General features: G+C 39.4%; 1 protein-coding gene across 1 annotated transcript in view; it reads left to right on the forward strand.

Moving 5' to 3' along the window:
- LOC126094455 (dmX-like protein 2) overlaps positions 1-16,448 on the forward strand; it is a 355,200-nt gene that overhangs the window by 116,607 nt on the left and 222,145 nt on the right. Inside the window, exons 19-21 of the mRNA XM_049908834.1 lie at positions 6,283-6,428; positions 6,512-6,618; positions 6,787-6,936. Of these exons, the coding sequence (XP_049764791.1) occupies positions 6,283-6,428; positions 6,512-6,618; positions 6,787-6,936 (403 nt within the window). The remainder of the gene's footprint in view (positions 1-6,282; positions 6,429-6,511; positions 6,619-6,786; positions 6,937-16,448) is intronic.

The raw sequence follows: 16,448 nt of genomic DNA on the forward strand, positions 1-16,448 counted from the left end.
CACCCTTTCAAAAAGAATGTTGTGGTTGTCTTCATTGATAGCAGTGTCATGCAGCTTGTGGTGCTGATTGCTTAAAAGAGTGTAACAATGAAATAGGATAAGAATGATTGTCATTGGCCAGACTTAGAACAACAGTTATATTGTGCAAGTAGGCCATGAAGCAATGGACAGGGAGCAGGGACGTAGTGGGGATAGCTGGTATCCCTGCAATGGACCTAGAAGCATGCCCAGTGACAGGCATCTTCTAGCCCATCAATGACGTGCTATTTGTGAAAGCACCCACTGTGCAAACATTATGCTGCTTTCTGTATGGGCATGACAACTAACGAGCTGTCTGTTCACATGAATGGCCATTGCCAAACTATAGCTCTTCTGAAATGTGCAGGTGGGAGCTCTTCCTACGACATATCCTTCATTCCCATAAGCTCCCTAGCCTCAACTTTTCTAATCCCCTGTCCTCCACTTACCTATCCCCTCCCCTGCTCTCACTTCAGCACTATACGTATCTTCTGTCTCTAGCTGCCCTATCTTGTCCCACCACACATCACATCCCCACACCTGTGCATGCTCTCACTGGCAGTGCAGCATCTCCCCACCACACACACACACACACACACACACACACACACACACACACACACACACACACAGAGTAACAATGTGTGTGAGAGTTGTGCTTGTGCGTATTTGTGTGCATTTTCTATTTTGGAAGAAGGACTTTGTCTGAAAGCTTAAATATTTTAGCAGTCTCTCTCATTGTGTCTGTGGCTCAGTGCCTTCTCTATGTGGTGAGCATCAATCTGTCATCTCCATATTATTGTTATTGCATCATGGATTTTTCATTGTTTCATATAGGAAGTGAAAATACTTAAACTATACCCTGGATGGTACAGAAAGTGAAAATGTTACCTTCCTCAGCTGTTTTATCATTCTACAGGAACAGTGTTTTCACAGCACAGCAATAATCACGTACAAAATATTCTTGGTACCCTTGCTATGTTAGAGTTGAGTTAAAATTCTGCCTTCAATAGTCCTCACAATGATCTGTTGTTCATCTTCTGTGGTCTCGGTTAACACCAGTAGTCAGCCTGAGATTGACTATTAAACATCTCTGTGATGTGGAGCAGCCAATTAATAAATATGTCAATACTGCCACATATTGCAGTGATACAAATAAAATAAGGTACTTCTCTATTCTATCATGTTCCTGTTATTGTTTCACTGAAATTACCACCTTTTCTAGGAACAAATGGAAACACGGGTGTAATAGAATACTCTGTTAAAAGAAAAAAAAAGGGAAAGAAAACACTATTAAGACTTGTCTCCAAGTAGAGGTGAGAAGATATAAAAATATATTGATTGAGAACAATAAAAATATGGAGAAAACAGAAACATGTTGTGGAGACATCACATTATATCGGGTCAAGTGATGGATAATACAAAACTAAATAACAGATATCAAATTATACAAGTGTTGGAAGATTTCTTTAACACGACAAGTAGGAGTTGCTTCAGTCAGTGAGAATATGCAAGAAAGGAGACTTTGTTGGTATAAACATATCACACGGGCACTGCCCAGCTCAGTCATCAGCTCAACCTATCACCTCATTGTTGAAGGCCAGAGACAGCATCAAAGACCCAAATTATGGTGGATGGGCACTATAAATCCAGATCTTGGATTATAAAGCCAAAATCCGTGGAAAGTGTTAGGTTGTAAGAAATGGCATGCATTGATCCAAGCAGCAGACCCTGTTCTAGTGAGAAGGTGGCAGGAAAAAGAAGAAGAAGAAGAAGAAGAAGAATCAGAAACAAGGATAGTCCATGTTGAAAATGATGACAATGCACAAGTAATGTCAGGTGATGGATGTAAAGCTATTTGAAGTATGAAGAAAGAACAGCACCTGAATATGATAGTGTTTCAATATAAACGGTTTAAGCTGAAAGAAAGACCATACAAAAGGAATGTGCAGCATTATTTACAGTATGTCTGTGGGGAAGACAATTTTTGGAAACTGGAACAGTGCTGTAATTGTTGTGCTTCAGAAGAAAGGAGACGTACAAGACAAAAACCACACATTGGTCAACCTGCTTTCTGTGATGTTCAAGATAGAGAAGTTACCACTCACAGTGGGTTGCATGGGGAAAGGAGAAAGGAGGGCAGAAGACCCACATTACGTTTTAATCAAGCAAAGGAACTAGTTCACTTCAGAAAGTACTAATCGTAATGATCATTAGCAAGTTGTGAACAAAATTATGGAATTGACTAGTGCATACAAATTAGCTTTTAATTTCAACAAAATCATTACTGACAGCCCTTCAGTAATAATATATTGATTCAAACTGTTTTAGTACAGTGAAGCATATATGCATCAATGTTGAGACTTCCGTATATTTTGTCAGGATAGAGGAAAGTTCAGAACTGAAAGAGGAGTTGATAGTGATATTATCAGCAAAATGTTAGCACTCTTCAGGCCTCCAGTAATGATCAGACTTTGTTATTTTTGCTGTTTTCTATCCACGGGTTTATCAAACAAGCTCTCATGCAGACAAATAAACAGGGTGTATACACCCCGGGAAATCTGGGAAAAACCCTGGAATTTTTTCATCTGAGCTGGAACTGGAAAAAACCCAGGAATTTTTTAGAATTACGGGAACTTTTCATAGTTTTAGTTTTCAGTTAAATTTTTATAATTTTGACTGGCAAGAACTGATACTCTAACAAAGAATATTACTGTTTTCCGCTCCTGCAGAATAATACTGTGGAATAAAACAAATGAGAGAAAATAAATAAATAAAACTTAAGTTGCAATGGAAGTGCGCCGTGTACAGCAGCAAAAAGCACTACACACACAAGTGTCTGCCAACAGCAAAACATGTCAAAGGCTTTAGAACGAAGACTATGTAATACTTCATAACAACAAACTGCTTGCGATGAGCATGACATCACAATTATTTATATTAAGTTCATTTGAGCAGTTGCCAGCAGGCTCATGTGCATGCGTAGTTGAGTCGCATATGAGCAGTACCTTCTCCCACTTGGGGCTACTTGAATTGTGGTGGTTAGATGCATTGGCAGTATCAACAAGCAGCCAGGTGCTACCCACAAATAATTTCTGGCACACCCAAGTTGCCAGATTCGCACATGCGCATAGCAGTCTCTGTTGTAGTAGGGAAGGGGTAGTCTCTATGTCACCCGTATTTACATTTAGTGATTCTGCTGTTTCCTCTATGTTTACAGCTCTCAAGTAAAATGAAAACAAAACAAATTTCTGTGGCCAGGAGCTATCAAGTGAATTAAAATACATTCCCATAATTATGGAAGGCTAAAAAAATATGTTATCAGTTTCAGTTTTGTGAAATTTTATTTCCACATTTTTGGCAGTCAAGCATTAATCTCCTTGCAGAACTATGAAATCCTTTGTGATTGTTTTCTAAAGAAATTTGGCTTTCATTAATCTTTTCTGCTGAGGCAATTGATTTGTTTGAAATGAAGTATTTCATTCCACACTATTGGCTACTTTCAACTGTTCATTGGTTTTCAAGTGCTTGTTTCCATCTTCTGGCACATATGGTGTTGCGCCATAATAAAGAACCAAACATGATGTAATACTGTACTGGTACTCAAAGAAAGTTTACATCCTGAAAACCACACTGCAAACCTTATCATCAGGTTGCAGTGTACTTCATTATGAATCTGGACAGATGAGTGTACACTTTCAGCCAAATCATACATTCTAGTATGGTTTATGAAATTCTGGTGCTCTTGGAGTATCCTTTGATGTCCTGTTTCCTTTTAGACATAATGTAAGTTCTTTTAATGCTTTGTATGTACAAACATATGGGCTTTCTATGTCATCATAGGTGCGCATCTGTGCAGAATGTCTCTTTTCTGCAGCTATCTGGCAGCTGCTGAAAGGAACCTATTTCTAACAGGTCGTGGGAAAATATTGTGAATAGTGGTTTGAAAAGCGGTACTTTCAAAATAAATTTCCTTTTATGCAATATGAATTGTGTTAGGTGTGAGAATGTGCGATGACTCTTAAACCACAGAGGATGTGCCTCTCATTTTAAACTTAACTCTTGAGGACAGAACAAGCCACTTGGAAGAACTTTGAGCTCAGAAGAACAGACATTTATGTCGTCGTTTAAAATTTTATTGGCACATTTGTGTGATGTATCTTAAAGTGTAACACGTGCAAAAAAGACCAACATTATATCTGAAACCCTAGCTTTTCTTATAGCTTATTGATCTTTGAAACCAATATTATATGTGAAAATTTAGCTTTTCTTGGAGCTACACTATGTATAAATTTAAACCATTAACTTTTCCTATTGTGTTTTTGTGCTACTTAACAGTGATGTTGCTACTGGATGACTGCATCACCTGTACTATGCGCTGAATACCTGCTGTCATTGATTGGCGAGATCATGTGACATGAGCCATGTGTGACATACAAAAGCACAATGCAATCTCGATTTCAATGCTTCAGAAACTAATGTGCTGTGTTTGGTGGAATTTGAACTTATACTTTCATAATATGAAAATATGCAGCATATATATTGCTGCACATCAAAAATTTCTATTATATATTACTTTTTATTTCGTTTTGCAAAGTCCTGTAAAGCTCTACGCTGGCATATAAAACCTTAACCATTCAAAGGATTGATAAGTTTTACAGTTCAAAATGTGTATTTTTAACTGGGAAATCCGGAAAAAGGGTCCAGGGAATGGTTGAAACAGAGTGAGAAATTTACCTGACCTGTGAGAAACTGCTAAAATAAATACTAGAATAAGATGCATTTATGGTGAAATCTGTTGTCTTCTACTTGGTCCTCTAATAAAAGTTCATTAAAATACTACAACATGAGAACTTAAACAGCATCCATTAAAGAATCAGAGAGCTTAGATTTTTTTCTTTGCCCTCTCCCTTGTATGTTGTGCATAGAGTATCAAATTTCTTCTTATCATCATCCTGTGTAATATGTGGCTGGAGAAGGCGCATCACGTCTACCATTTTGGTAACCGCCATTGCTCTGTTGTTCGTATCCTCGGTTTTAGCTCCCCTCAGATGTGGAAACTCACAATACAGTGAGATAATTTGTAATAAGGCTCTTTCTCACTAAACACATGCAGCAAAACATCAACAGAAACAATGTCCATTATCTTTTCAAATGGGCCGTCAATCAAAATTTTTCTCAAACACATTAAACTAAGCCCCACAATGCCAAATAATTTGATAAAATAAAGAGGTTTGAAAAATTGTTTAATCATTTACATGGGCTTATGGAAAAAGTTTTGAGATTCCTAAACTAGAGGAAGAGACTTCACAGTGCTTAATATTGGCCAATTCCAGGCTGACATATGGTGATAAAAGGAATGAGAGTAGCAGCAGTTTTTCCTGGTGGCGATAACAGTGTATTTCATCATATTTTTGAGTTTTTACTCAAATTTTATGCAACAAGAATATCATAATTATATACTTTTAAGCATTCTTTTTTTTTAATTTAGAATTTCCTTGTTTTATTACTTTCTTTCTGTTCAACATTTAGTTGCATTGTTCTTCACTTGTGATTTTGTGTGTTCTGCTTCAGGATGTCTTTCATTTTTCCTTCCTTCCTTTCTGTAATAGTTTCCATGGGAAAATGTTTGTGTACAACAACATATTTGACAGATTTCTGTAATATGTAAGAACAAAATATATTTGTTTTTCTCTATAAATACATCAGTCTAGTCACCTCATCAACTGTGGAGACAATCATGATTTACTGCATTTTTTTTTCCTTTTGTATCCCCTTATCTATAGTTTCTTTCTTGTAATCAGCCTAGAATAAGTATTAAGTGATAAATACAGTCAAGTGCAAATACCAAATCACAAAAAGCTCACTCAGTGTATTGATGGACACGTTTATTGTTCCATCACATACACAAGAGTCATACATGCTAATGACAGACTTAAAAAAGTTTTCTTGCTAATAATTATTTCAAGTATTGTAAAGCAGATAGGTCAAAAATGGATTGTAAGGAGCAAGATATGGTCTCATGGGTTGCATTGTGTGATTCTGTTAATGTGTCAAAATATATAGGTTTGAGGCAAAAGAAATTGTCATTTCATAGCAAGATTAATATGTTTTTGTTTGACACTCAGTAATCCACAAATGTTCAAAAATTAAATACCTAAAGAAAAGAGTTATGGTGAAGAAGATAAGAGAGTGTTCATCTTGTGCTTAACTTCTGTTCCCAAACTCTTGTTCCTCGTTGCTACTATTGTACATATGTTGTAGGTGTGCACCCAGGACCTGCCACTTCCAGACGGTGTAGAAGTCGTACATGCTGCCCCTGCTGCAGGACATCTGAGCTCTGCCTCTATATATCCTGCTTGTTTTGCCCCATACATCATTGTCACAGCTTGTTCTGATAGCACAATTAGGTGAGAGATTTTGAGCCAGTCGTTCACATTAAAGTATGTTCATAAAAACTTTTACTCTGGACATTTTGAATTCTTTTATATAGGTTTTGGAAGTGCAAAGTAACAAAGAAGGATGAAAAGAAGAAGAATTATGAATGGTGTGAGTGGGAAATGTTTCGCAAAGATCAGGAATCCACCATTGATATCACAGGTAACCACATATGTTTTAGTTTTTGTAAATGTATGTTATTAATAGAATATGTTTAAGAGAGACATATTAGCTTCAGCTTAGTGTAATGTTCAGATTTGATTGATTCACTGAAATAAAAATTGGTCAGGCTTGAAGTAATTGTCTCAATTTAGTTTTTGTATGTTTCAGGGCAGCCACTGAATGTTAGTGCAGCTTACAGTGGTAGAATAGCTTGTGCCTATAAATATGGAAAATCTTTTACTCGACCTTCAAAGAATGATCCAGATTCAAGATATGTCAATTTGTGTGTTGCCATATATGAATGTGAAAGCACAGGAGGTACGTATTTGAGTATTTAGTGATCCAGTTTGACATGAGCTATATTTTGCAGATTTGTTGCATTTTTCATCTTCCTTTTATGCTATTGCACCACGTAATTTAATAGAGCAAGGAGGAAATGCAGGATTAAATTGCAGAAAAATCACCAGATCACCACTGCGTTTTAACACTCTCTCTTTGTTGGAGGATACATTTGTGATACAATTCAGTATACAAAAAGAATACTTTAAGAGAAGTTATGACACTCACACTCTCTCATATGGTGTATAATATTGTGCAGTGTTGTCGTATTATAACATAAAGTTTGTAAATTATACTGAAGACTTAAAAGCCCAAGCTACACAAAGAGAGAGGGATACAAACTTTACCGGGATAATTTGCAGAACCATACAAGAAATAACATTAAAATTATTAGAGATTATGGGTGCATTGTACTAACAGTGGGACATCTGTGTTGGAATATTGCATGTATGTACTGCTGTATGGGAGGACGTTAGGGTGGGATGCAGGATGTATAGAAGCTCCACGTGTACTATGTTCCATTTGTTGTTTATGCGCCTATTCTCGCCCCGTTGCCTCTGCTATATGGTCAATGAATGGTTATCTTTATCCATTCCTTAGTTTATATTCTAATTAATTCATACCTTTAGAGGATTAAAATTAACACTGCAAAATTATCACCTTTGTGTCTCATAAGTAGGTATATTCCCAATAAAAATTTGTTACCTAAGTAGTGATGCAGGTTATTTTTTCTCCCCTTTTCCAATGTTGTTAAAAGAAACAAATACAAATGATACGACAAAAGCATTTCCTGCACTTACTGAACACAGACATTTGAATCCTTAGCACAATGAATTGGATGGTGAGGTCAAACGCAGAAGGATTATGTCAATGTGAAGTGTGTCACACAGTCAATGTTGCATTGATGCCACCAGGTTTGGAAAACATGTACACTATTCAGCTATTAACACCTCTCAAGCACACAGTATGCAATTGGTATCTACTGTCTGTGGGGCTATTTTGGCCAGTCACATGGCATGAGTTTCTTCGCATCAATCTGTTCACTCTCTATCAGGTTAAATCAAGTGCCTTTAGAGTCCAAGTTAGGTATCCCATTTTAGTCTTCTCAAGGAACCACATACATCGCACTGGGTAACTTCTCGTGCTCCATGATATTAAAACACTCATATGCATTAACCGCCTCTGTGGCCAAAATAGAGCTGAGGTAAGCCAATTTGAATTCCGGGCAGTGGAAAAAATTTCCGCTGCCAGTATTTCTTGTCAAGGGGAGCATAGGTGGTGGCATAAAGTTCCTGGTCAGCAGACTTAGTGCCAATGTCCTTGCTTAAATACCAAGCCTTTCTGCATGGTCTCAAAAAGTGAGGGCATGTGACAGTGTTGATAGTGATCCAGCTCTTGGATGGGGCGTTTACCTTGGCACCCGTGTTGGTGCTATTCGTGAGGAGTGGGCTATGTGTCAGCACCGGGTTTCATCTTCTCCGTTCTCTCATCATCATCATCATCATCGTCATCCAGCACAAGCATTATACTAAACTACACACACACACACACACACACACACACACACACACACACACACACAATCATAAATAATGTAATGGAGCATGTTCTAAATAAATAAACAAAAACTAAAACTTGTATGCATTCGGGTTATCAGTAATGCAGTTAAGTAAGTTAGTTCTTCAGATGATGTTACAATGGTCCTCTTTCTTGAGCTTTTTCTCATTAGCAGATTTGACCGGTTTCTAGAAAAAGCAGCTAACTCAGAAACCAATATACTGGGTGGTTATAATTAAATTTTCCCCACTTGAAAGGAGCCCATGGAAAACAAGAGATCATAAGACAGTGAAACTTTGTGGAAACGTGTAAGGACATGCAGAAGAGAAATAGTGAATAGCTTATTGGAAGAACCACATTTTAATTTCCACATGAAAGGGTCAAATCTGATAATTTTGGTGGCCATGCAGCTTGGAACAGTTGACCAGTAATTCTGTTGTCTCCAAATGTCTTATGGAGCAACATGAGGTGGACCTCCCTTGTGCACCAAAATAGTTGAATCCAAAGAAACATTCTCCGGTAGAGCGGGATCACATGTTCGCAAAGCAGATCTCATTAATGTGTGCCATTCATGCTGCAAGTCCGTGGTTTTTGGGCTCCAAATTCCTCAAAGAAAAATGAACTGGTTATGAACTGTGTTGTGATGTGACACCACACAGTGATGTGTTCACTATGCAGGGGAACGTCATGAAATTTCGTTGGTGGTGATGATCCCCAAATGTGACTTGTGTGTGTTCACTGCCCCAGTGAGCGGTGTGTGCTTCATCACTCCACAAAATGTTCCAAGGATACATGTGGTCAACTTCAACCTGTGCAAGGAACATAAGAGCAGAGCAATGACTGGGTCATATGGCAAAAGTTGGCGAGTATTGTAAAGTTTGAACAGATACCACTTCACAATTGTTCACAGCACTTTTTGAACTGTAGACCATGGAATGATCAGTTGTAGTAACACAGTTCATGCACTGCTTGGAGATCACACATTGCATCCAGCATTCTCACCCATAGCAACAGTAACTTCTTCAACAATTTGTGGCACAGTTGGCCATCAGCCTCTCCCAGAAACAATTCCCAAATTGCCAGTTAATTCATATTTCTGAATAATGTTCTTCAACCCCAGTGCGGAAAGTGGACCTCTCCATATTCCTGTAATGCGTTGATACTCACGAAGAGGAGCACTATTGCTGTTGTCTTAATAAATCAACTTTGTGAGTTATATCTTGCTTATCTTTTCCAGACCCACGTTGACTGTCTGCAACTATAATGCTCATTGACTCTTTTGTCTCAACCATACATCATTGAACCAGTACCAGTGCCTAACAGCAAGTGATGACGCTAACAGTACTAACAATACAAATTCTGTAGCACACAGTCCCAACATCATATCCAAGTTGGATACCGTACAGTAAATTGTTTTCCATCTACACTGGCTCAGGTAGAGAAATTTTAATTATAACCACCCATGCATCTCAAAAAAAAGGGAGGAGGAAAAGTAGTTAACAGAAAATTATGATAGAAAAAACTCTGCACGGCATAGTGTAGCTCGTCCTTTCAGCACCTTTTGACTGCGCGGCACATGTAAAAGCAACCAGTTAAATGATATAAAACAGACAAACCCCAGTCACCGTGGCACTCGCTCACCTCAAATGAAATAAGAAAATTCAGAGTCAAGTTCCTTTGAAGGAAAATTGGATAAATTAAGTCCATTAAAGGTGCAGCAAAAGTAGGCATTACCTGTGATTGTGCCAGCAGCATGAGTTTGAGTTCTAACATCAAAAAAATTTTTTAACATTGCATACCAGCCTCACTATATACTCAATCACAGGTAATGAAGTCTGTTTCTAATGTTAATTAGACTGACAAAATATTGATTCAATAGCTTTTGATACATGAATGAACATCACTTGGCCGTCTCATCTGACCCCACTCCCCCTCTTCACCACCAATTCAGTATCTGTTTTGTTGGTATTCAAACAACACTGTGGCACCACTAGCTAAGTTCTTCGGCCAGTATAACAATAAAACTGATTAGGAGATTATGACTTTGTGTGTGTGTGTGTGTGTGTGTGTGTGTGTGTGTGTGTGTGTATGTCACATAAGTGGGCATATAACTCAGGGTCCATTTACATATATTGGGGGGGGGGGGGGGGGGGGACCTCACACCCATAGACAGTAACTTCTGTACTTTTCACAGGAATCGGACCTTGAGAAGTATTTTATTGGCTGTGGAAGTATTCAAAACTGCTCAAGATAAAGTGTTTTTCCTGTTCAATGTGAGATGTTATTTTATTTAGAAATTTAGTCCTGGGAGCAGCCAAAGTGTTGTGAGCCAAAAGAACAAGGTGTGATATGACCTCTCATTATCCTGAGAGGCTACCAAATTTACTTTCTAAGGTACTTAACATAAACCATTTCTAACAATACCTAAAGCATAAAACATGAGAACTTCCCATACTGTCACAAACCAGAATGTTTAAACATTCAACTAACATTGCAGTGGAACACAACATGGATGCCTGTAACACGATCATTCAGTGGAGCTGTAATTGATATTGCCATCACCTACCAGAACTACAACACCTCCTCTTCTAAAATAGCTTCTGCTCTACAGGAAACATGGTTCACTGATAATCATTCCCCGACACACTGTTGAAATTATGAAATACCGCAAGAGGGTATCTGAAGGAGTCTATACATCAGTTCCCATGGATGTGTTTGGTGACTGGATTCCCCTTCGTACCACTTTGGAAGCAATAGTGGGTGTGAGTGCAGATGACCCCAGCAATCACCATTTGCAGGCCACTTACTATCTTGAGTCGACCATCTTAATGCAATAACTTCCATCCCCCTTTTCTCCTGCTTGGGGATTTAAGTCAGCACCACCCCTTGTGGGAGATACTACCACTTCATCTTGTACTGGCCTTCTACTCGACCAGCTTCTTATCAGTTGTGATGTGTGTCTCCTCAGTGATGGTACCCTTACTCACTTCAGTGTAGCCCACAGCACATTTTCAGCTATTGATCTAATGATCCCCTGAATCTTGTGGTTCCAGTGCATTGGTCATTACACAATGATCTTTAGAACAATGACCACTTTTTGGTGATCATGTCACTTCCTTGCCACTGGCAGAGCACATTAGGTGCTTCAAAGAGCAAACTAGCAGCTGTGTAGATCTGCTGTTACCTTCGCCCCTCTCTGTCAGATTGCATCAACGAGGTTGGCCCAGATGTCTCTGACGTGATCACCCACATTGCTGGAACTGCTATTTTCCTTTCTACAGGTCCCCTCTACCACTTGCCAGTGCCACCCACGGTGGACCAAAGACATTGCAGTAGCTGTTGAGGATCACCAAAGAGGCCTATAAAATATCAAGCCACCACCTTCACAAAGTAACCTTATCACTTCTAAGAGACTTTGTAGTAAGGCTTGCTGTCTAATTAAATTCAGTAAGAAGGACATGTAAAAGAAAAGAAACTATGAAGCACGAGTAACAGCCAGATTGCCCAAAACTGAGAAGAGGGAGTAGAAGATGAATAGCCTAAATTCAAAGAAACCCATGTTAAAGAAGCCACAGACATCTGCGGTAAAACGATTGTGACACAAAAGAGAAGGAAACATCTTGGTGGAATGATCAGGTCAAGACAGCACAAGATAGAAACGTACTTAAAAGAAAATTATACTATAAAAACAGAAAATAGATGATGCACCGAATGAATTAGCAATTGAACATCTAGCACAGGAACACTAGAGAAAGAAATTAGCTGTAAGACTGATCCACAAAGAAAAGAAAAAGTTTTACTAAAGTATAGAGGAAGATTGTCAGGCAAGTTGGAAATGACTATACAATGTACTAAAGAGTAAGCAAAAATGAATATGTAAATATCCTTGCATTGGAAACAGATGACTGTAACTTAATATGAACAGAGGAAGGGATCAGGGATGGAATGAAAAAGTACTTCAACATTCTGATAAATGTAGAAGGGGACCACACAACCATCAGCAACTGTAGAATAATTAATGAAGTCCAAACCAATGGACACTCTTTAACATGGTCTGTGATGGAAACAGCATTAAAGACTATGAATGGGAGGTCAACAGACTTTGATGATCTCAGCTCAGTCGTGAAAAAGGCAGCTGGAATATTAGACTTAAATTGGCTGTATAGAGTGTTACCAGTGATTTGAGAAGAAAACAAAATCCCAGAAGATTGGAGCAAAGGAGTCACCATCCCTCTGATTAAAAAGGGCAATTGATGAAAATGTGGAAATTACAGAGGCATCACGCTGCTGTCACACACCCTGAAGCTGTTGTAAAAGATCATAGAAATGAGACTTAGAAAGATAGTAGAACCTTTACTTGAGGAAGAAAAACAGGGGTTCAGGAAAGACCAAGGTACTATGGATCTTATTTTTGCAGTAAGAAATGCTGATAGAAAAGTACTGGGAATATGGAAGAATTCTTGTGATTGTATTGGCGGAAATTGAAGCAGCATATGACAGTGTTCCTCAAAACAAGATATGGGAATGTTTGGAAGACCTAAAGGTGCCAAAGCACCTAATTCATAAAACCGAGATGCTGTACCAAAAGTATTACAGCTGTGTCCAGATAGGCAATGGACATTAGAATGGTTTGAAACAGAGAGAGGTGTCCAACAAGGAAGTGCGCTATCACCACTCCTGTTTGTAATAGTAATGGACAAGATCATAAAATCTATCAAGAAAATAGACAGCAAACCAAATGATCTGGTTTTTTTTTCCCCTATGATTTGATAGTATGTGGAGAGACAGAAGCTGAAGCACAAAAGAAACATAAGGATGGAAACAACACATTCAAAACTTTTGGACTAAAAATAAGTAAATGAAGACAGTAGAAATGACCAACAATAGGCAAGGATCAATCTCAGATATATTTCTAGAAAGAGTCAAAGTAAAATATGTTTCCCATTTCAGGTACCTAGGAAGCATGATCTCAGAAGACAACACCATTAAGCAGGAAGTACACAGCAGGACACAGAAAGCACAAAATTTTTGTAGTCAAATCAGAAATCTTCTCTGGGATGATAAAATACCACGAAAATCAAAAGTGACCGTGTACCACATCTGTTTCATACCAATACTTACATGTGGTTTAGAAACATGTATCCTACTAAACAAAGACCTCAGCAGAATTCAGGCAACAGACGTGAGATTCATTAGAGCTATGACTCAAACAACTAGAAATGACAAAATCAGGAATGAATAGAAAAGTAGCTGGTATTGAGGTTCCTGTTACCAGTGTCATAAGGAAACATAGATTTCAGTGGCATGGGCACATAATGAGAATGAACAGCATAAGACCTGCCAAAAAGTATTTCAACCTGAACCTCATAGGAAGAAAACCAAAGAGGAGACCAAGAAAATGCTGGATAGAGGATGTAAGATTATATTTGGAAGAGAAAGGACAGCCGCGCGGGATTACCCGAGCGGTCTAAGGCGCTGCAGTCATGTACTATGCGGCTGGTCCCGGCAGAGGTTCAAGTCCTCCCTCGGGCATGGGTGTGTGTGTTTGTCCTTAGGATAATTTAGGTCAAGTAGCGTGTAAGCTTAGGAACTGATGACCTTAGAAGTTAAGCCCCGTAAGATTTCACACACATTTGAACATTTTTTGAGAAAGGACACAAATGGGAAGTTGTCCTGGAACAGAAGGTGTAAGAAGGCAGAAGGAGATGGCAAGCACTTGTACACCACACCAGGGAAACTGAAGTTGGAAAACAACGATGATGATGATGATGATGATGATGATGGAATGCTGGGAGTGCTGTGTCTCCTCCCTGGGAACATATGTTTCTTCATCCCAGGTGCACACCAAGTTCCGTAGTTGTAGCCTTCTGGGCCACCAATGATCAACAACTGTTTACAACTCTTATCCATAAGGCTGATCTATGTACCAATGCACCATTCCTTGCTGAACACCTTGAGGCCCACTTCACGACAGCATCAGCATCCTCTTCTTATCTGGCTGTCTTTCTACAGCAGAAATGACAAGTTGAAGATGATCCCTATGTTTCGTCCAACCCCCTGCCAAGCCAAATGATATAGTGACCATTCACTGACTGGGCACTGCTTCAGGTTGTTGTCTTATCTCATGGTATGACCCCAGGCTCTGATTCAGTTCAAAACCTGAATGTTACTTAAGGGATACATGTATTCAGGGTCTTCAAACGTATTTGCCTCGAAGGTTCTTATCTTCGCAGTGGCGATATAGTATCATCATCTCAATCTTAAGCCAGGCAAAACCAAACATCTCTCGACACCTGCAAACCAGTTAGCCTCACCAGCATGTTCTGCAAATAATGGTTGCCCACACATTATGCAGGGTTTTCAAGTCTTAGGGCCTTTTGTCCCTCCTATCAGTGAGGTTTCCAGGAGTGACAATTCACAACAGGTCATATGGTCTGGTTGAAAACAGCAGTCCGGCAGGCTTTTTCTAAACACCAACGCTTCATAACAGTCTTTTTTGACCTACATAAGACATACAACACCACTTGGCACTATCATATTTTACTTACCCTCCATGATGGGTACTTCCAAGCCTCCATCAGTTTTTATCCCACAGGCCAGGGTTTGAGTTGATACTTCACTCAACTCTCCATGGGCCCAAGAGAACGGTGTCCTGCAGCTCTCTGACCTAAGTGTCACACTTTTCCTCATCGCAGTCGATGGGCTAGTGAGCTCAGTTGGCCGCTGGTCAACGTTGCGCTGCTTGTCGACAACTTTTACATTTTGTACAGCTCCCACTCAGTAGCCTCAGCTGAATGACACTCCAAGGTGCCATTCAACATGCCTCTGCATAGATCTTTTCCCATGGTTTCCAGTTCTCCCCTGCAAAAATGTGGGTCATGCATTTCTGTTATGATAACATGGTCCATCCTGATCCAGAACTCCACAGGGCTATCCAGCACTTGGAAGTTGTTACATGGTCCCAATTTTTGGGCCTCCTTTTTGATAAAAAAACTGACTTGGCTGTCCTATATTCATCTGCTAAAGACTAGTTGTATGTGGAAGCGTAATGCTCTCTGATTCCTTGCCCACACCTCTTGCGGGGTGGATCATGCTATGCTTCTCCATATTTACCAGGCCCTGGTCTCATCCAGAATGCATTATGGTCGCCAGGTTTAAGGCTCAGTGGTACCTTCGGCTTTGAAATTGTTAGACTCGGCCCATAATCTGGAGTTCGTCTAACCAGTGGCATCTTCCAGACTAGTCCCATAGACAGTTTCCTTTCAGAAGTGGGGATGTTACCTCTTCATTTCCTACGGCACTATCTCTTGGTCTCCTATGTAATCATCGTCCAACAATTCCCAGATTGTTCAACACATCCCATTCTTTTGACATACAAGGTGTGTCAGCCTCCTGATACTGGCCCTCAGCTGGGATTGCCAGTTGGAATGCACCTTGCAGTTCTGCACTAGGATCTCCACCTATCGTCCCTGGAATGTGCTCCCCATGTTTCAGTGCCACACAACCTCCTGCCCCTTTTGGTTGGTGCTCAAGCCATGAATTAGGACTGATATATTTCCAGGTTCTAAAGTCTCTGACCTTTCGGCATCTGTTACTTCCAGTTCTTTTGGAGTTTCAGGATGCTGTTACCTTTTGCGCTGATGGCTCTAAAACTGTGAATAAGATGGGACATGCTTTTACACCCTCTGGGTGTCAGGAACATTTAGCGTTTTTACAGTGGAAATAATAGCTGTTGACAGAGACCTCCACTTTATTAAATGATCTTCCCTTTACTGTATTTTAATTTGTAGTGACTCAATAGCGATCATCAGGCCATTGACCAATGTCACTCTTGTCACCCTGTGTGTGTTATTCATTATCTACTCATTGAACTTAGTAACACAAATGGCTCAGTTGACTTTCTCTGGGTCCTAAGTTCTCAGGGAATGAACTGG

Source organism: Schistocerca cancellata, chromosome 8, assembly GCF_023864275.1.
Source record: "Schistocerca cancellata isolate TAMUIC-IGC-003103 chromosome 8, iqSchCanc2.1, whole genome shotgun sequence".
Classification (NCBI taxonomy): Eukaryota; Metazoa; Arthropoda; class Insecta; order Orthoptera; family Acrididae; genus Schistocerca; species Schistocerca cancellata.